This window comes from Lycorma delicatula, chromosome 2 (genome assembly GCF_047948215.1).
Source record: "Lycorma delicatula isolate Av1 chromosome 2, ASM4794821v1, whole genome shotgun sequence".
Classification (NCBI taxonomy): Eukaryota; Metazoa; Arthropoda; class Insecta; order Hemiptera; family Fulgoridae; genus Lycorma; species Lycorma delicatula.
The window spans coordinates 4,931,419-4,953,949 of record NC_134456.1 but is presented as its reverse complement, the minus strand read 5'-3'; the positions used below and the strand labels follow the sequence as shown (position 1 = coordinate 4,953,949).

The following is a 22,531-nucleotide window of genomic DNA, read 5'->3' as shown; positions in this document are numbered from 1 at the left end:
AATAATCGACGACTAGCTTTCTAATAATTCATAACTTTTATTGCAGTGTGAATGTGAGTGTGAAGTATGAAAAAAATTATGTACTAACATTATAATTCTTATTTGCGTAGTAAATGATGTATTAAATCTAAGCATATGTTTTGTATTTTTCAAACGCAATAAAGTATTAAAAAAACCGTTTCATTATAAAATGATTTTCATTATTATTATTATTATTATTATTATTTTATCATCATCACCCTTAGCCCCTCCCGAAAAAAATCCTAGCTACGTGCCTGATAGTCGATACGAAAAACACAAAGAAAAATAATAAGAGTTCTTTGATATGTTGTGTTACAGAAATTTTTTAAACATTAGATCGGTCGATAAAATTCGAAATGAAGGCGTTAAGACGGTTGGGATATGAGAGAAATTTGTAGTAGAATTTTGTTAATAAACAAACCTGTTTGATGGTTCATACGTTAAAGCATTCAAGTTTTGTTAATTTAGTAATACAAAGTTGTGTAGAAAGTTATGAATAAAAGAAACCTTTGTACAAAGATTGATGTATAAAAAGTAGATACTTGAGAATAAAATACAACTGATGATGATGATGATGACTTAAAAAAATAATTTAGAAAAAAATTTCGCTCGATCTCAGTGTTGTATAATACATCAAGTTGGTATATTATACAGGATTGTTTATAATTAAACTTTGATGTAACGCCTCTGTTGATTTCATTTGCATTAAGATCAAACCATACAGTTAGTTCCTCTTTGAAGCATCTTAATAAATCGCTAAGCTTGTCAGAATTGTTAAATATTTATTATGTCTCCTTGTACTCCAGAATAAAATATAATATTGCTTCATGGGATTACATAACAAAATTCAGAACGAATTTTCAGATTACAAAACTTGGCTGCGGGTCTTTGTTTAGCACTGTTGTTTAGCACTGTCGATGACATTCATGTGCATCGATTTTTAAGAAATTAAAAATTCAGATGCGTTTATTTTATATTTACTAATGTGAAGTCTTTATTTTAAAAAAGCATAAAGGAATGCATAACCTTCCTGACTTTGCCTTAATAGACTTTTATTTCAAATAGGCGATAGGGTTTTTAAATATTAATGACTTTATTATCCAATATTAAGAAGAGTAAAACTGAGAAAAATATCAAACGTTCAGTAAATAAATTTGGGTCTGATTTGACCCCACTGATCGAATGACCTTTTCTCCTGAAAAATTATGCGGTATTAATTGAAAAAGATATAAAAATTATTAGTAACGCTTTTGGGCTCCAGTCTATTTTTTTTTATCAAATGACGTTTTTATCATAAAAATTATACTGTATTTTGAGTATAATTGATAAAATTAACATAAAAAAGTAAAAACTTCTGGGTCTCATTTGATACTCTTTCTCAACAGTTACATTTTATTTAAGTATCAGAAATAGTAAATAATATTTAAATAACTGGATCTGCTCAGCCACCTTATTGTTTAGAGCAGGGTAATTATTTAATTCAATAATTTGGCTCAATCTGTTGCAATTTAATTAAAAAATATGGGTACCGTGGTGCCTCCTTAGCCAATCAGGTCGAAGATCAGCCCAAGGTTGGATATGTTTCAGTAACTACAACGCAACTAGTCCAGACCGACTGATTGATTCATCATCGCCCAGCAAAACTACTGAAGATAAATTGATGAGAATTTGTTCTATATATGTTCTTCTTATGGTTGAAGTGCGCGCTAACAAAGGATTTTTTAAATTTCAGTTCAAAGGGTAAAAATGGAGAAACAATTAATTTTTTATTTATTTTTAATTGCTCGATATCAAATTCAGATAGCAACCTAATTTTTGGTGTGTATAATCTTCATGTTTATATCTAAAAACGAATTTCTAAATTTTTTGAAATTCCCAGTTTAAAAAGTTAAAATGGACTGAATTTTTTTTTTAGAAATCCAGATTTTTTTAAATTTCTCGGTAAAAAATGAAGATATCAACTTGATTTTTGATACGTAATTTTCATGTAAATATCTAAATCCAATTTCTATATTTTTCGAAATTCAACCTTAAAAGGGGTAAAGAAAGATAATAAAGTTTGAACAATTCTCGCAAATTTTCCCCATTTCCGACTATACTAAACAAGTTATTCACAAGATCGGGGCTTATAAATACTCTTTAGATAAATATCTAAAAACCATTTTCGGGTTTTTTGAATTTCGATTTTTTTTAAGGGGTACAACGGGTGTACGGCGATGCGGCTTAACCAATACAGCCACTGTTAATGTATGTGCGACGACACTGCCTGCATCTGCCTCCGGTTATTTGAATAAAAAATATAAAATAAAAATAATTTTAAAAAAATGAGAAACGGAGTACGGTCATTTCATAAAATGGTGTTTGTCGGGTAACGATAAGAACCGGGCAAAATACACTTTTACCCGTACAAAGTATAGGTAACCAGTTATAACTAGTACTTCTAAGATGGAGACCGATGATTTTGAAACCCACATTCTTTCTTTTCTTTCTTTCTTTTTCCTGTTTAGCCTCCGGTAACTACCGTTTAGATAATTCTTCAGAGGATGAATGAGGATGATATGTATGAGTGTGAATGAAGTGTAGTCTTGTACATTCTCAGTTTTACCATACCTGAGATGTGTGGTTAATTGAAACCCAACCACCAAAGAACACCAGTTTCCACGATCTAGAAACCCACATTCTTAGATCACTCAAAGTTAACGCCTGATGAAATTTTAGATATTATAACGATAAAGAAAAATGGACGACTAGCTTTCTAATAATTCATAACTTTTATTGCAGTGTGAATGTGAGTGAGAAGTATAAATGTGGATTACGACAAAAATTATACACTAAACGTTATGGTTCTTATTTGCGTAGTAAATGATGTATTGAATCTAAGCATATGTTTTGTATTTTTCAAACTCAATAAAGTATACCAAACTATTGCTTTGAAGAAATTACAATACACTGTAGTTTTTATTTACCACTTTTATATTAACTCGCTCTTGGACTATATATGAGAGATTCACGGTACGGAACCTTTCAGTCAAATTCCAGTCAACTTCTGCTTATTCATTCGCTCTGAAATCTTGCATACAGGTTTCCGTCTGATGGCAACACATTTTAGCAACATTTCCAAGCCGCTAATATGCCCCAAGTTTCTAAGTGAAAAAATGCCCCTTGAACTTATGCAACCTCGTTTACATGCATATTCTTTTAGTGAAAGATAAACGAGCCTGTTTCGGTAAGTTTGGATCTAAAATTCGCACGCGTTTGAAATACATAATTTTACTAAAACGTGGGTTCTAGCTGTTGTAACAACCGACTGGAGCTAAATGATAACACGCTATTAGCTTTATAAACAAGCGAGATATATATATTAGGATATACAGTTGCTACTAAAAATTCTGTACAGTAGCGACGGAAGTTTTGGGAAAATTTAGTTATTTTTAACCGGATCCGAACTTTCGAACGAAAATCGCAAATATCTCGAAAACGGTCGGCCCTAGCTCTCTGAAAAATCTTTTCGACCCCCTTCGCCGATACGCCAACCGCTCCCAGTGGTACCCGTCGGATGATAATATTTTCAACTCCCCCCGGGGCGCCGTTCGGAAATTGAGGATGGGGTTGCGATGGGTTGCCGTATTGTCATCTCGGCAACCGCCTGTCCGAGTTTTACAATTCAAACGGCGTATGTATCAACAGGTCGAGCGCTAACTGTTTAATGCATCGAGTACACTCTTGATCGACCGGATCTTGGTTTTCCGGAAATTAAATAGTTTAGCGTTATGTTTTGATTACACTGACCCACCGTAGAACGTACCGATCTAATTTTTCGCTAAATACGCTCAAACCTGTGCGCTAGCGCAGCTGCAAAGTATAAACTTATGAAGAATAAATAGTAGAAAATAAAAAAATATATAAAAAAAAGATTTTAAAACACCACTCTTAAATTAAACGCATCAAAAGGTAAAGAATAATTTTAGGACTATATCTCCGAATGGATTTGTCAACAAGCTTTGATGGTGATATGTAAGATTATGTAAAAGTCATAGCTTCAATTTAAAAATTTGATGTTTCTGCCGATTTTTTCATGCGTGTGATTAATGGCGTAAAGAGTGGGGAACAAAGATTTGTACTTTGACATGAGCACCCCACTCTCTAGGCTATTACGCTACCTATCTGCCCAATAAATTTTTAAAATTAGCCCGCCGTTACTCGACATGTGAGCGCCATGCTCACACATTGATATTTTCTTTCCTTTTATCTTTATGCTTAGGGTAAATTTTGGAACGCCGTCTAGCTGCCGACGCATGTGTTTGGAATGCGATAAGCAAGTGTTGCATTTCTGGTTTACGGGAAATCCCTAGTAATCAGTTATTTTTATTAATATTGCGTCAGAGTGAGCGCGGCGGTCACAAGTCGAGTAACGGCGTTACTCTTGCAGGATCGAATAACGGCGTGTTAAGGTATCTAGGAGCGGATTAATGACTACGAAGATGATTATGTACCGATTTATATGAAATTTTGTGAAAATACTTTTGAGATGTTATACATTACGAAAATGTAAAATGGATTTTTTGGACCCAAATTACTACGTAGATTTAACACCTGAATGATAAAGTCTAATAATTATCCACCATCGCCATCCACTTTCACTTTTACAAAATTTTTTACTAACTTTCTACAACAAGCATAAACATTCTTTGCATTCCTTCTATCTAACCTATTTATTACCCTACAATATATGATTTGAATGAAAACACGAAGAGTTTGAAGAAAGATGTATTTTAAATTTTAAAACAATTTACGCATTACAATAACTAATGCAATTGTAAGAATACGTACAATTTAATTTTTAATTTGATTTATTTTTAATATTTTTAATTTAATCTAATTAATTAGGCATGCCGTTTGCATCGAGAGAGATGTTATAGACAGCCGTAATTTGTATAGGAAGACACATACAAATGTACAATATACAATTAATTAAATGTTATATGTTGTAAAAGTTGAAATGTTATAAAAATATTTAGGGTCTGTCACCACAGACCCTAAATATCAGTAATTTTACCTTTACTATTCTCCCTTTACTTAACTTTATTGCGTAGTCCTCTTTGTTGTTTACTTCCATTACTTTAGTTTTCCTGTATTTATTTTCATTACGTACTCTTTCATTTCTTTCCTCTTCGTCTTTCTCTTTTCTCCAGGGCTGTTAAAAATCTTTAAGCATTCTTTAATGTTTAGCTTTAAAACAAATGTTCAAATGTTTGTTATCAGCTAGAATAACCGATATAAACAAACGTTAAGCATCTTATTTAGTTTAAAACTTTATTATTCTGGTATAATATCAATTTCTCTTTTTTTATAATTATTAATTTGTAATGCTGTTCTGTTCAAAGTTCTTGTATAATTTTTCTTAATTCTTCCAGGTAAATATTACTTACTATGATGTAATCTATGTACAGTAATGTATAATTATGCTGTGTTCTGATACAATATTTTTTTTATTTTGAGAAATTTAACAAACAAGTTTCAAATTAATTGGAGTATATTAAAACGATAAAAAATGTATAAAACTCCTATTTTTATAGATATGACAATAATCCATTTCGTGTAATTCAATATAATAGTTTCGTTTACAAGAAAAGGTTTTATTATTATGCTTCCTTTACTATTTTTAATAAATTATGGAACCGTTTTAAAAATTTTCCAACCAATTTATTTAAATTACATAAAAAGATTTTCTTTAACAGAAACTGTGTCAATATTACTATGAATTTTTAAATTATACTAATTAAAAGATGTTACAAAACCTTTAATTTTTTGCATCTCCATATGCACAAATAAGTGCATACTTATAGTACAGGGTCATTCACGGGAACCGGATGTTTTTAAAATAATCATAAAAAATTGAATATTTACTTTAAAAAAAGTTTTATCGGTACTGAAACACTTGTTAAATCAAAGCATTTTTTACTTACTCATGAACGAAAAATTATGTCCGGCAAGTGATGTCCATTTTGGGCAATACATTATTGTAGCCTTTCACTGTAACTGGCCTCAATTCTTTGCAGCATGTCTACATCAATCTGGGTGACGCGATGACGAATTGCGATCTTTAGGTCCCCCAATGTACGCGGTTTATTGTCGTACACACGCGATTTCAGAAACCCCCACAGAAAAAAAAATCACAACTACTCAAGTCGGGGGACCGAGGGGGCGAATCTGGAAACGATCCGTCCCGGAATCAAGTTACGGAGAACAGCCATCGTTGCCCTCGCTGTGTGCGCTGTAGCTCCATCCTGCTGGAATAACACATTTTGAAAATCGATTCCCCGGTTTCGTAACTCAGGGATGAAAAACGTATTCAAAATCGCAATGTAACAATCAGCTGTTACAGTTACGGCAGCGTCATTTTCTTCAAAAAAATATGGTCCGATAACACCGACCTTTCCTATTGCACACCAGACGGTCACCTTTGGGCTATGAAGTGGTCTCTCGTGAAGCTGATGTGGGTTTCTTTCTGCCCAATACCGGCAATTCTGTTTGTTGACGAAGCCATTCAGATGAAAATGGGCTTCGTCACTCATTAACAATAACAAATTTTCATTTTCTTAAAAAACGGTAAGCATTTGTCGACAAAATTGTAATCGCTGAGCGTGAAATCTTGCTCGTTTAACTGCTGCACGACGGCTATCTTGTAAGGATGGAAATGCAGGTCTGTATGCAGAATTCGTCTTACCGTACTTGTGCTCATTTGAAGCGCTGCTGAATGACTCTGAACAGAGAGGCGTGGGCTTCTGACAATGGCTTCCCTTACTCGTTCGATGTTCTCCGGAGTGCTAGCAGTTCGTCGGGGACCCGGCGGTTTTTTCTTCAATATTAAACCGCTTGTTCGAAGTTTGTTTACCTATCGTAATATTGTGTTACGAGAAGGGACGCTTGCATTACGATGGATATTAAACTGACGGCAGAAATCTCGCCGAACAGCAGTTACGGATTCGTCATTTCGCACATAACTGTCATACGCGTACAGGCGTTGGTCTAGCGTCCACGGCTCCATCTCAACGACTAAAATGTAAATGCTATGAACAAAGGAAACGTCAGACACCAGCCACGTGCCCCTCCCACCACGAACGCTCGAGTACAACCTACTTCAAAAACATCCGGTTCTCGTGAATGATCCTGTATTTTAAGTACTTATTGAAGACGTTATCCCTCTCCGACAATAGTTTACTGAAAATATTAATGGAGTTTATAGCGGACAGAGACATGAGATGGCACAAATAATGGATAAAAATTGTTAGAAATTTAGGATTAGTTATGATGTTTGGTACAAATGAGGGAGATAGCTGGATATTTCAATTTAGCGTTGTTCCAGAAATAATGAACGAGAAACGCAAAGATATGTGGTTTGAAAGAACTACTAGGGAACGGTATCACGATATGTAATCTAAATTAAATTTAAATTTTGGTTGAAGAGACTACATAAATGATTTAAAACAGAAATTTTATTAATATGTTGTTCAAATCAAGAGGTGGGCTACTATTTTTGAAAAGTGTGTCATATAGGGAGGTCGAAAGACTCATATTATCCCTATGTAACGTTCAAGAGGAGGAAACCGTTGTACATTTTTGTATTCATATCGGATTTTCAGGAATATTAGGTTTTTCTGGTCCGGGAGAAATAAATTAGGAGAGCAGGATATCATTTATATATTGAATGGAGAGAAGAGGACTGGTTTAAAGTGATTAATTATGTCAGGACGCGCTAAAATTTAACGGGTAGTGGGTCGAAGAGTTTAATTTTTAATCAGGAAAAGCCAGTGTTTATTGCGTAGTCTGATTTTGATTTGTGAGCTTTGCGAATTAATGATGAACTTAATTATAACTTTTTTCTTTGCGTTCTTGAAGCCGATCTGGAGATCTAGGAGACGTCCTCGCATTTATGCCAAAGGTATGGTTGTATTATTTATATGTAAGTTTATTGAATCTTCAAACTGTCATTTTATTTTGCTTTTTGATTGATACATTTTGTTTATTTTACTACAGTAAATACACATTTCTTATTATCAGCTATTACTATTATTATTATCGATATTAATGTTTTCAGAATTGTGATTTATTTGTAATTTCTTTTATATTAAATATCCTAATATATTTGTTTTAAATAATTAAGGTGAATTTAAACTACATCTACATGGTTTTTTTATAATAATAGTGTATCTTGTATGTGTTGCTGCTCTGATGATGGTTTTACTACGTTTTCCTTTGACTCATTCATCGAAGAAGTTTCATTTTATTTTTATTCGTGTAGTAATATACCTGTACATTTCTGATGTGTACTATATACGATATAATACATTATGTACCGATCAGAATATAAACTATTCGTTTATTTTATATATGTATAGATATAGATATACATTAACATAAGCCGATCTCCGTGGCGGAGTGATTGCGTCTCGGCCTTTCATCCGGAGGTCTCCGGTTCGAATCTTAGTAAGCTACAAATTTTTATTTCATATTCCCAAGCGCAAGCTTCATAGCTTATATGGTGAATTAATCGTTAAAAAAAATCACGATTTACAGACAATCCGATAAAATAATTCTGGTTACGTGTATTTAAAGTTTTTTTATGCGGGTTTCTTTTCTATAAGAGGGAATTTAAAATCAAAGGTAGAACTTGGAATTTGTCATAAATTTATTACCGAAATCGGTGGGTATACACAAATAATTAGTCGAGATTCCTAAAACTAATTTTTTTTCTTTCAAAATTCTTTTCTTTATCTTGGGCCAAAAAAATTTAATTTCCTGTCGAGTGATATTAAGAATTTACATCCGCCGGCAAGTTTAAAGTGAAAGTTAAGACTCGGATTCTTACTTATTTCTAGAATGCAATAAAAAGTTTATACACGGTGTTGGTGGAAGTAGCTTGTTGTATAATCTAGCTTCTTACCTGTTTTCAAAATTTTTTTTCTTAGTTTTCCTTTTTTTTGTAAAAAATGAAAGTGTGTACTGCTTATATATCCGAGGTGGGTATGTGTGTTTGTTGTATGTGTGTGTGTATATATATAAAGAAAACCAAGTTTCAGTTTTTGTATCTTTTTTTTTTTAATGAGTATCCGTTCTAGCGGTCATACGTAATGTTACTTCTATGTACTAGTACATTATTATTAACTCTGGACACGTCATATAAATATAATAAATAGATATTTAATTCTAGTTAGTGTATAATAATGTATGAATGGGTAGATATTCTCTTCCAATAAATACAAAAGAAGGCTGTGCACCAGTATTAATTTGGATAAATTAAAGGAAACCTGGTCACAATTAATTATGAAATAAAAAACAGATCCGATTAAAGTCTACATTCGTTTATTAAAATATAAACATACTATATAATGTTAAAATAAATACATGAAAATACTCGATTAAAGAAAAATAACTAAAAAATAAATTACAATTCAGAATCGGGTAATGGAAATTATTTCAGCATTACATAACATGTGCACGTTATACAGGCTATAGAAAATTAAGGGTTTTAAAAAAAATTTAATTAGTTTTATTTAAAAATTCATCGTTAGAGTAATATTGTTTCTAAAAAAGCAAATCTACCAATTATATTTTAAATAAGCTAGTTGACAAATTTTTGCACGCTTTTCTTTAATTTACAATTGTTCAACCGTGTCCTCAAACCTTTAACCTTAATTAAATTCATTTCCCGACGTCATACAATTGTGAAATTTTACACAGCGACCTAAGTTGGGTGAAAATACAATATCCCATTGTTGATATTTCTATATTTTGTTTATATATATATATATATATATATACATTTATACATGAGTTGTCGGAGGTACAAGGGAGCTGAATCGATCCGATTAATTTTACCTGTCGATTCAGTATGAGTAGATCTGGTGGCTGTTGAAGCGGATTTTAATATAACTAATATAAATTTACCTTTTAAAATGCATATAAACTAATCATCTTTTTTTAACCTTTTTTTTTAGGACTACCGTTAGGTATTACTTCAGAGGATGAGATGAAATGGCAATGTTGCAGCGTGTGAAAATGCCTTGCCTGACCGGGATTCGAACCCGGGATCTCCAAATAAAAAACCGAGACCGTAACACTCGCAACACGGAGGCTATAAATAACTGTTATCATTTATAATAATGGAAACTGATTATCCAGGTAATAATATAGAATAAAACTGCTTATAAATATTTTTTTTTGTTTGGTAAAGAATTAAAACAACTAAAAGTAAAAAGTTACTTGTTTAAATATTCATGATGCAATTAAAATAATAATAATAATAAAATTAAAACTTTACAAAGAGATTTTATAACTTAGAAGAATTTAATTTGTTCAAGTATGATTTCAAACTCGGTCCTGTGAAGTAAATAGGTAAAAAAGAAATTAATAAACAGTTTTTAAGAAAAAGATCCAATAATTGACAGGATATAATAATAAAATTACATAAGGATAATCATGGAAGTTTGTTGGCAATAACAAATATTGTTTATAAAGTCATAGAGGAGGGAGTACGATTCTACACAGCTAATCGTTTAATTAGTTACTCCGGAAAAGCGGCCTATTTGTTGTGGTAACCGGAAGAGGGACATACACAATTCTCTTTATTTGATTTGCAGAATTTATTGCTGAGTAGTTTATTCAAAAAGAATTAATAATGATTTTATAGTCACCTATAAAATATAAAATCTATAAATTATATTTATTATTCACAAATCGGTTAATTTTAGTAAAAATGTATTACATTTATTGATATATGAACATGTATATACTTGAGAACCGTTAAGTAACTTTTCAATCGTTAAATATAAAAAAAAAATAAATATAGTAAATGCTCCTCTTTCAAAACTATCTATTTCTCAGTATGAGATCACTACTTGGGTTGTACTGCATGTCATTTTTGAAACTAGTTGTGAAAAAATATTAATTTTTTTTCAGCAGCATTTAATTTACAATCGGTTCTAATTTACCGGAACTGTAAATAAATTTTAATACAAAAAAAAATCATGCAGAAAGGAGTTTTCATTTAAATTCCACAAAGAACTGTGTATATACACATATACATGTACATGTATACATAAATATAAAATAACATACGTAAGTATATATAAAGATGAGTTCAAGAAACATTGATGAAATTCAGAACATAAAAAAACAAAGAAAAAAACAAAAAATAGCCTCATCAATCACAAAAAGAATAACTAAACAAAAAACAGTGAAACAAATCAAAGAACCAATAAAAAGTAACTGACGAAACGAAATGAAGAATTTTGACGGTGCACACCACCTAGGGTGATTTACCTCAAATCTCGGAGAACATGCAGATCTAATATCACAGCCATTTTAGATATGTTTAGAATATGTTTTGGTTAAATTAACAAACGGCGATGTTCAAATGACCTGAAAATATTTAATACTGCCAACGTATTAGATATGTTCAGGTTCAAAAGTACATCGGGGTGTTTCTTGTAGAGAAATTGCAGTTTAAGAAGCACCTACAATACGCCGCCAGAAAGGCCTGTAATGCCTTCTTCGGAATTCGATGTGTGATAGGGGTCCTGATAGGTAATCCTGATAGGGGTCTTAATTTTAAAACTATAAGTACCTTGTAGAGCGTCTGCGAGGTAATTATGCTATATGCGGCGCCTGGAATTGGGCGGATAAACTAAAATTTAAAAGCTATCGGGATATTTTCTTAAGGGCTCAACGCTTTATATTGCTGACGGTAACGAGCGGTTTCCGTACAATTTCAAGGTAGGCGATCTTGGTGATCGCAAGCGGGAAATCGATAGACTTGATTGCGTCTGAGAGGCAACAGCGTTATGTTACTAAGAAGTCGGTGAGTTGACTTCGGAGAAAATGAAGGAGATAGAATAGCACGGTATCGCCTTGTGGCAGGCCAGATGGGATGAGGCGGAGTCTTTTCCCTAATATTGTTGATATGCACGACGCCTCTTGGCTACACCTGTACAAGTATGTGACGCAATTTCTTTTAGGCATGGCGCTTTTCGGGACTACAGAAATCCAGCCTGGCGGTTTCTGTTATGCGTCTGCAATGCGGGCTATTGGATCATGCTATAACGTGATATATGAGTGTGCTAGGTATGACTTAATGCGCACGGAAACTATTTGTCGTCATGATATTATCGGGTCGATACTTGATCTCGGTCGAAAGCCGGACAGAGTGGATGGTCGTAGAAAGTTTTATTACATCTTGGCGAAAGAAAGTATCGCTAAAGAAATGTTTCGCTTCGACTTTCTTGCTTTGTGTTTTTACGTTTGGTTTTATTGTTATTTTGTTTTACGGTTTGCTAAACTATTGCTGATTTTGTTTCTCGATGAAAGACATTTGAAATTCTTCAGTGCGTTTCGTTAATACATATTTCTTTGAATAACTGCAATAAAGAAAATTGCTGACAACCTGCTGTCATCCGACCGTGTGGTTTTTCTCAGGCCGAGTTGGTTCTTTACTCTCACGAATTGCACCGGCATCTGTCGATGTATCCGTAATGATGACGTTAACATACGTCTATCTCTCGGTGTTGACGAATTTGATGCAGTATACACTTCTGGTATAACAATTTCTGGAGTTTTCTTTTACTGATTAAATCACAAACGATTTGTAAGAACATTTTAATGTAATATACCAATTCAGTTCTTGTATAATGTAATCGACTTTTAAAACAGAATGAATGCGGTGGCTTGCAGCGTCGACAATTAATTCTCTTTTAAATGAATTTAAAAGTTGCAAAAGTAAAAGATTTAACGACTTATAATATCGATAAATAAATCGATTGTTTACAATGTATCGATGTAACAATGTACAATGATAAACTAGTAATGAAAAAGACACTTTATTTTAAGTACAGCAGCATTATCAATAAACTTTAGTGGAGAACAATAATATTAATAAATACTGTAATAATATTAACGTAACGCACATCAATAATTACAAACCAACATCGATAAATTTCAATGGAGGGGCTCAAGAAGAAAATAATTCCTTAATTTAACATAGAGTAGATAAATGTTTCGATTAATTTTATCTTGGGATTTTTCCTTAATTGAAAATTGAATTTACTTACCTGCAATTTACTCTGGTGGCTGTAGAAACAATTATGCAAAGAGACATTGTAGATAAGATGATAAGGAATATACTGGAATTAAAGTTACGGCCGTTGAACTGACCGCCGTTAAATGGTGATACCATTTTGGTTTGAAGATTAAGTGTAGATAAGACCGTCAAACCTACAAAAAAAATATAGATAAGATAAAATTAAACTTTCACTTGTACAAAAATATAAAATACATTAAAAATGTTATACAAAATTTATATTAATCATTTTTATTTTAACATAATTTTTATATTTATTATAATAAAGAGGCGACCTCCGTGGTTGAGTTGGTAATCTCTTGGCATTTCGTGCGGAGGTCCCGGGTACGAATCCCGGTATATTTTTTCATACGCGACTTCACCACCGGGCTAATGACCATAGCCGTTGATCCCAACGCTTTCATAAATAAAAAAAAAAAAAACAAATAAAAAAAAATAATTTAAAACAAAAACCTTTTATTTCTTTTTAAGGTGGAAGATAGGAGTACAATAAAATTAAAAATGAATCTTTTATTCTGATGGATACGTAATGATACTTTATGTACGGGTAGATATGCTATTTCACGAATTAAAGGAACTAACCCAACATTTACTTGGATGGATCAAGGGAAACCGTAGTAAACCTTTGATCAAAGCAGCATAACAAAATATCTATATAATTATAAAATTAAAATAAAATTATAAATTAAAGTCCATATTAATTATTTAAAATATATAAAATAATGTTATGGGGGTGATGTATGAACATAAAAATATCGACATAACTACATAAAAAAAAAAAAATCACAATTTAGATGATTTTTGCAAAGAAAGTCATTTTGTATGTAGTTTTTACATTCCCGGAGAATATAGCCAGAATAATTATATTAAAGGAGAAAGTATTGTGATCATCTTAAGTCGGGGGTATAGGGTTTTTTTGTAAAGTTTTGCGTTTTAGGGCTCAACTAGTTCATCAAGACTAAACAGCATATGTGGATATGTATGTGCGTACGTATGTATGTATGTTTGTCCCACAGCTTTGTCCTTATGTCTCAGGATTGACCAAACCGATTTTATTCAAATTTGGCTTAGATATTTCTATATATGATCATATTAATTCATTAAGAGGAAAGATCTTGAAAAAATGGATTTCGATTTACTTTCGAGGCCTTTTAGAAAAAAAACTTTAAGCAAGTTTGTTACGTATAACCCATATATTACATAAATAATTAAAAAAATGTCCAAAAAAAATCATCCTCTCCTTTAAAAATTTAATAAATATTTTTTGTTCCTTTGCTTTTTATATTCCTTCGAATTAATAATTTTTCAAAATTTTTTGATTGTTTTTACTTCATATAAAGAGCTATATCGATTTTTGATAGCAATTTGAAAAAAAAATTAATTATAAATATTTTATATGGATTTGAATACTAGACAGTAGATACCGGTGTACTTTGGTGGTTGGGGTTCAATTACACACGTCTCAGAAATGGTCGGCCTGAGTCTGTACAAGACTATACCTCGTTTACAAGTATACATCTCACTGGGCCAAAAGAGGGTTGCTTATTGTTCACTAGTTGAACAAGTTCTAATGTACCCATTAGGAAAAAAGGAAAAAAAAAAACATAATTTCTTATTACGAACATTAAAAAATCTGGTTAACAAACATCTTTTCCAGTTGTATTAATATATTTTTGTTATTGTTTTATAAAAGGATGAATTTATTTTATTACTAGCTGCAGGGCGTACCTAAGGCACGCCTCCGCAGCTAGGCCCTCAGGGCGGGTAGCCCTGGCGGGCGGCGTCTCGGAATGCTATTGGTTGTCCAAAATTGATAACCTCTTGTGTAAACATTTTTTTTTTTCGAATGATGAAAATTGAAAAAGAAAAGCGAAAAAAGGGTTCGTCATCGTTCGGCTAAGCAACCTTCCTCATTAAGAAATAAATTAATCTAAATTAAAATAAGTTAATGTAATTTTTTTTTGTCTTCAGTCATTTGACTGGTTTGATGCAGCTCTCCAAGATTCCCTAACTAGTGCTAGTCGTTTCATTTCAGTATACCCTCTACATCCTACATCCCTAACAATTTGTTTTACATATTCCAAACGTGGCCTGCCACCCGTCTGATTTTTAACATTCTCCTATAGCACCGCATTTCAAAAGCTTCTAATCTTTTCTTCTCAGATACTCCGATCGTCCAAGTTTCACTTCCATATAAAGCGACACTCCAAACGTATACTTTCAAAAATCTTTTCCTGACATTTAAATTAATTTTTGATGTAAACAAATTATATTTCTTACTGAAGGCTCGTTTCGCTTGTGCTATTCGGCATTTTAAATCTCTCCTGCTTCGTCCATCTTTAGTAATTCTACTTCGCAAATAACAAAATTCTTCTACCTCCATAATCTTTTCTCCTCCTATTTTCACATTCAGCGGTCCATCTTTGTTATTTCTACTACATTTCATTACTTTTGTTTTTTACTACATTTCATTACTTTTGTATTGCTTCAGAGGATGAGATCAATGATTTGTAGTGTGTGTGAAAATGCCATGAGACGCTATCACTCGCGCCACGGGCGCCGGCCATCGAAAATAGCAGTGTTTTAAGATCTGCTACGATATTGAATGAATGAATTACGGTAGTAAAATTTATTAATTTATTTTATAATTATTCTTACTGGTGTTATTTATTGTTTATATGCATTTAAGAAAAAAATTTATAATTTTCTGACGGGCAGAATGTTCAATCATGTAAGCATGTTCTTTCTTTTTGCTTTTATTAGTTGGTGTTGCTTCTTCTTACTTATTATTTATAAACATTTAAGAAAAAAAAATCATATGGTTTTATGACGGGTAATATGATCGATCATGTAAGCATCTTCTCAGTAAGAAGGACGTACACACAGACAGATACACATACAAATGCCCTTTAGTAGTAGGGTAGCATAAAAAGGATGAAGTCAGACCCTCAATGTGTGAATTGCAAAATACTTCCGTCTATACAACTTGTACTTTGCCAGCCTTTTATTTACAGATGAATTTCATAAAGAAAATAACTTAATATTTTGTTTCTATTAAATTTAAATTAAATTATTTTTCTCTTTTTTACGCATACATTATTTATACATTTTAAATAAAAGTACGTTTAAACAATCATTGCTTTTTAATTTTATTTTATTGTAAAATTTTTATTCGTAATTTCCTGATATGAATAAAATTATTGAAGTAGAAAATAATTTTTCAACAAAAATGTTGTGGTTAGTCACAGTATATCTTTAAATTTCTTGACAAAAACATAAAATATAAACAGTTATAATTCTCTTTCATAAATAAAATTATTGAATTAAGTAATAATTTTCCTACAACTAATAAGAATAGCGCAAAAACATGAAAGAATTAACAATGAAAGTTTTGAAAAAAAATAAGCGAAACTAAAAAAACTAAGTTAAAAGAGTTACTCTGAAAACAAAGCGAGAGTAGATTAAAACATTCAAGAAAGTGTTTATCAGAAACAGTAGCTTCAAATTCAAAACAGCAACGTAATGACAAATTATAATGTGATCGTTTGTATCGCACACAAATAAGAATAATAAAAATCAGAACCACGGGAAACTAGATCAGAACGCCATCATTTACGTCATTTGGAAATTAGACTGAATACTCTGTAAAATTTAATTCAGACAGACTGACTAGAGAAGAACTTTTCAACAAAAGAAAGCACATGTGAACTTCAGGTGTATATGAACCTAAGTAGGTTACCTACCATAAAACCAATAAACACATCGTTGACTCCAAGAAAAACTTCCGTGGAACTTTCCTGCCGTCATGGATTCACTTAAATGAACACAGTCGAGGAATTAAACATATCAACATTGTAACACATGAAGCACGTTAGACAATAACATGCACACACAAACACACACACATTCTCTCTTTTTCTCACTCGCTCACTCCTTGTCCCTTCCTTTTTCAACCAACCGAGTTTTGAAATCGTGTAACTTTGAAACAATTAGTTTTCTATTCTAAACAATCTATTCATAAAAACGTTTTGCACCACATTGTATTGTCATCCACAATGAATGTGTTCGCCAATTTTTAGCTCGCTACCTTGTCAGGAAGTAGATTAAAAATCGATGGCAAAGTTTTAACCATCCCGCCGCCGACAGAATTATAGACAGTAAGTGAGTTAAATAAAAGTATTTAACGAGGAATTGTTAAATTCAATCGAGTGTGCAACATGAACCCGAACCCATAACGTAACCGCTGCAGAATAGGTAGGTTATGTTGGAATGAAATTTTATGAATTATATGGATAAATTAAATAAGAAAAACATAAAACGAAATTTAAATGTTCAATCAATATTGTGGGGATGTTATCCCCACAATATTGATTGAAACTCTCTCATTTAAGAAGCCCCAAAGGAAAAAATCGCAAGTAGACAACTCTATCTGTCCACCAACAATGTTTATATCTTCTACTAAATTGAATAAGGCATTTTACACAAACACAACTGCACTCGCAATACTGAACTACAGCAAAAGTATACTGCCCAGACATGTAACCACCGGACAAAAGGGAGCAACAATCAGCAGTAATATATATACCCACTAGTCGCGCTAGTTATATGAGAGTCTTTCATACGAGTAAATAGTGTTGGTTAGCGGTTTCATTACGGGTTCGGTATTATGTTGCTCGTTCTGTATAATACTCCGTATTACTGTTATTAAAATTGAAGTTAATATGTTTCTTTTAAACTTTTTTCCATCGTAAGTACAGATTTTGGCTATTTGTACAGTATTATAACTTGTAAACTGTCCACCTCAGATAATTAAGTTTTATTACACAAGTTTTCACGCTTTAAAAAGTTATTTTCGTTTTTCAGTTTGCAATATATTTCTTATTGTTATCATCAGAATCTTTCTGAAGCCTTAATGTCTCTTTTAAAAATTCTGTGAGACCGATGGAATTTATTAACGATCTACATTCCTCTTTCAAAAACCCTGTATCGTTTGATAGAAAGAAATATCGATAACATGTGCATATCGAAACGAGATAATAAAAATCGTTACCGTTCATTTTTTTTTAACCGCTGCACCACTCCCAGTTGGATTACCTAATATTTCGTTGCATTGGTCTTTTCAGTTCGATATTATCTGGAAACTATTTTCACAAAATATCAAATATTTAACGAATTAAAATTTACAATAAGTCGCTTAAACAAAAAGAAGAAACTAACATAAGCAATCGTGTTGTAGAATATCACATCACTACTAATACTCGATCGTTAAAAAATTGATAAATTTATGGAGCAGATTGGGTTTGGTTGAGTTCATAGGTTGAAGTTCTATGACTCCATAGGGGAAATAAAATTTCCCGATATGGACGAAAATCAGGGCTGTTATTATGCAGGTAGGAATGACAACTCCAAAGGATAGGTGAAAAGACCCCTATAAAAAAAGTAACCCGGTTTCCCAGATCGAAACCGATAAACAAGCCTCGGTTTGCCTTATTCAGACCCAAACCGGAATTGAAATACGTTATAGTCATATCCTTGACCTTCTTGGAAGATAGGTTGTGAGAGGTTACATGGAGATGGCGGTGGGTAGGGAACGTTGGAGAGGATTGGTGATGGAGGCCAACGCTCACATTGGTCTTGAAGAAAAATAAAATAAAAAAGAAGAAAGAAACGTCAAGTTCTGCAAAAGTTCTGATATGAAAAGTTTGAAACCCAATTAGTGTACTTTTTCTTGTATAATATGCTGTGTAGCAGCTATACAGTATAAATTTACAGCCGGGAAAAGTAACACACAAGAAGGTGAATAATTTTACATTATTCTTTTTTAATTTAAGCTAAATGTAGTTTCATTGAAAAAAAAAGCTAAAACGAAAACTTAATAAACCACAATTTTTATTATTATTATTATTATTTGTATTATTTATTATTATCTGTTAACGCAAACTACTTACATAAATTACATTTAAATTTTTAAAATTATATTTGTAAATGAGCGAATATTTATTAATGTTATAAAATATAATATAAAAAAGTAAAAAGAATAAATGAAATAGGAAATGCGAATTGAGAAACAAAACAACAAGAAAGTCATCTTTAAAATATAATCCTGCATTAAAGAGCTATGCATAAATTAGATATCTAATACCTGGTAGAACTTCGTGTTAAAATTTGTAAGTAAGAAATACCAATGTAAGTAAGGAGTTGAAACGATGAGAGGACTTATGATATTTAAATAAGTAGGATAAACATTTAAGGGGTAACCGGATCAAGGCAGTTTTGTTTGGAAGATAGGATGGCTTGTTAGGGCTCTCTTCTGGATATTATACAGCGATTTAACTCTACACCCTGCAATTATATCAAAACTTTTCTCTTCACGTCGTTGTAGTTTTCTGTTATATTTATATATTCTTAACAAAAATATCTCAGAACCTTAGTACTTTGTCAATAAATTTATATTTTGTATGAATTCATAAATAATATTAACAAATTTGTTTTTTAACCAGCTATATTATAAAAAAAAAAAAAAATGTTAATTTTTTTACAACGAATGTATGCATGTATTCTCAGGTTAATATTATGTAGAAAATAATACTGTCCGTCAAATAAAGATGTATTCCCTAGTTATTTTATTTCATTTTTCAACATTTAAAGAGCCTTTGAATTAGAACGGAAATAATATATACCTAAAAGACATTCAAGAGAAATAGAAACAAAATTCGGGAAAATTAGTCAAGGAAAAATTTAAATGTGTAGGCAAAGAAATCCAGAGAGATGGCCTAGACAAAATGTGTTTAGAATATAGAATGAAATGGCTTTCCAGTTAATCTAAAATCTTTTTGCAATAAAATACTAATTTCTTTCGATGCGAAATTCTGACATTACAACGCGTTTATAAAACCTGAAACCCTTTGAATATTAAAAGCTCTGAATAGTAATTATTTTATATTGAACAGCCCCATTTAAATATTTTCACTGAAGAACAAAATTTCCTTACCGATGTAAGACCTGGTGAAAACTTAATCATTAGACAACCTTAAACGCCTGCTATTTCTACAACATGAAAAATACATTTAAAAAAAGTAGAACTGTCTGAAAGTTGACTGGTCGCCCATTATATTATTTGATTAAAAACTGCATAACGATGTTTAATGCTTTATTTCAGTACCTTGTTTTCTTTTCTTTAGTTCAATTTATCGTTGTTTTTTTAGTTCTATTTTTTAATCTTTTTTTTGGCAGTCGTTTTTTAATTTTTATAATTGTTTTTATTATTTCCTATCGTTTATGCTTCTCTATGTAAATAACAACAAACATTTTTCATACTTTAATCCTTATTTCATTTTTGTGTCTTTTATTTCATCCGTCATTTGTAATGTTTGTTCTCTCACTTTCTCTCTCCGATAACAACAGACTTATGTCCAATAAAAACTACCTCGTCCTTCTTATCTTTTATATTTTTTGGATGATAAGAAATGAGTTAAGTAATTCGTGAAAGAAATGTCAAGCCTGACCGAGATTCAAACCCGCAACCTTCCGAATGAAAATCAGAAAGACTACCTCTCCTCCACAGAGATCGATGATGTTAATTTTAGTAATAAATTAAAAAAATTCTTGCAATTTGTGGTATGTTGTGTTAATTATGATAATATTTACTTCTTTATATTCCTCTGTTCTGTTATATTTCATATCATTTGGTACTTTATGAACTAGTTTATTTTCAATATTCACCTGTAGCACCTCATTTGAAATATTTTTATTCTTCTCCTTTCTGTGTTTGTTATTATTTTCATTGTTCATGTATCAAATGGATACATCGATATACTCCCCGCTTATGCTTATGACATACGCTTGCTTCGTTCATTATTAACAGCCCTGAAGGAAGGAATGAAAGAGAACGGAATAAAAATAAATGTAGAAAAAACTAAAGTAATGAAAGTAAACAGCAGAGAGGATTTAGCGCTAAGGACAAGTAAAAGAAAAAAATTACAAATGTTAAGAGAAACTACGGTGACAGAGGACCGGAAGAGCGTTATGAAATAAAAGGAATGATAGCAAAAGGAAAAGCCTTTACTAAGCGTTAAAGAAAGGAAGCCTTCAATAAGAAAAGGATATTACGGAGTAAAAATCTGGTCTTAGAGTTAAGGAAAAATTTAGCCGAATGCTATGTAAGAACTTTCCTATCGTACAGATGTGAAGTAAGGGAGATCGAGAAAGGGAAAGGAACTGGATCGATGCTTCTGAGTTACGTGTATGAAGAAGGATGGAGAAAGTAAGATGGACGGATAAAGTGAGGAATGAGGAAGAAAGAGCATTATTTAAGAGTAAAGAGCACTTACGCGGGAAGTATATAAAATAAAAATAAATCGGTAAAAACATGCGGTTAAAGGAAGTAGAATCTTGAAAACTACATCACTAGAAGGAAAAAGGAAGCAAGGACGAAAAAGGAAACAAGTGAGGTGAAGGTTGGAAACTGCAAGAGGACGAAGGAAAAGGCTTGGAACCGAAATGGATGGAGACAGCGGTGGCGTAAGGGACCTGCCGCCAAGATGATGATAATTGTGTTAGGGAAAGAAGAATTTTTTGGCAGAGCTGACCGACTTCAACTGTACAATGTTTTGTTTCATGACAAAACATAGACGTTTATGGTAAAACCTTCTTCGGCTTCAGTTCCTTGCCGTTGCCTTTTACCAGCGATTGATCAGCGCTTGATTTCCAGTGTCCGAATTTCTCTCTTGCTCATCAAAATTTGTAACCAACTTACTAATCCTTAAAAATAAAATTTGAGGTTTACTTTAAAATATTAACATTTAAAGAACTGGATAATTATTATTTTAATTATTAAATTATTATTATTTTTTTTAATTTAGAAGCTTTTTTTAATGTCGTATTTAATTTATTTGTTTTTTATTTTTTGTAAATTTATTTATATTTGAACTTTTGATAAATAAATAAATAAATAAAATAAACGTTCTTAAAAAAAAAAACTGTTTGTAGGAAATAGAAAGGGAGACACACTTGATAAAACGTGATAAAATAAAGAAAAAAATGAATGTTCAGAATCTAGGAATGTATGTTTTTCTTCTAAACTGTATAACCAATTTTCGTGAATTTTATCGTGAAAATATTTTGAATATTAGGTTGTTATTTTAGGTTGTTATTAGGTTGAATATTAGGTTGTTATTAGGTTGAATATTAGGTTGTTATCAGATTACATATCGTGATGCTATAGCAATCGATTATTAATATATTTTATTTATAGTCGCATCAGCAATAAAAGTCATTAGCGATTCATCAAGATCTGTATGAATGTACCGGTAAAATGTAGTTTTGAACATATTCAGGCCGACCATTCCTGAGTCATGTGGTTAATTGAAACTACAC

At 31.7% G+C, this 22,531-nt stretch overlaps 1 protein-coding gene across 2 annotated transcripts in view; it reads right to left on the bottom strand.

Moving 5' to 3' along the window:
- Window positions 1–22,531, bottom strand: part of LOC142320102 (uncharacterized) — a 179,183-nt gene that overhangs the window by 31,473 nt on the left and 125,179 nt on the right. For both annotated transcript variants that reach the window (XM_075357779.1, XM_075357780.1), the window contains exon 2: window positions 13,128–13,290. In XM_075357779.1, the coding sequence (XP_075213894.1) occupies window positions 13,128–13,252 (125 nt within the window). In that variant the 5' untranslated portion in view covers window positions 13,253–13,290. The remainder of the gene's footprint in view (window positions 1–13,127; window positions 13,291–22,531) is intronic.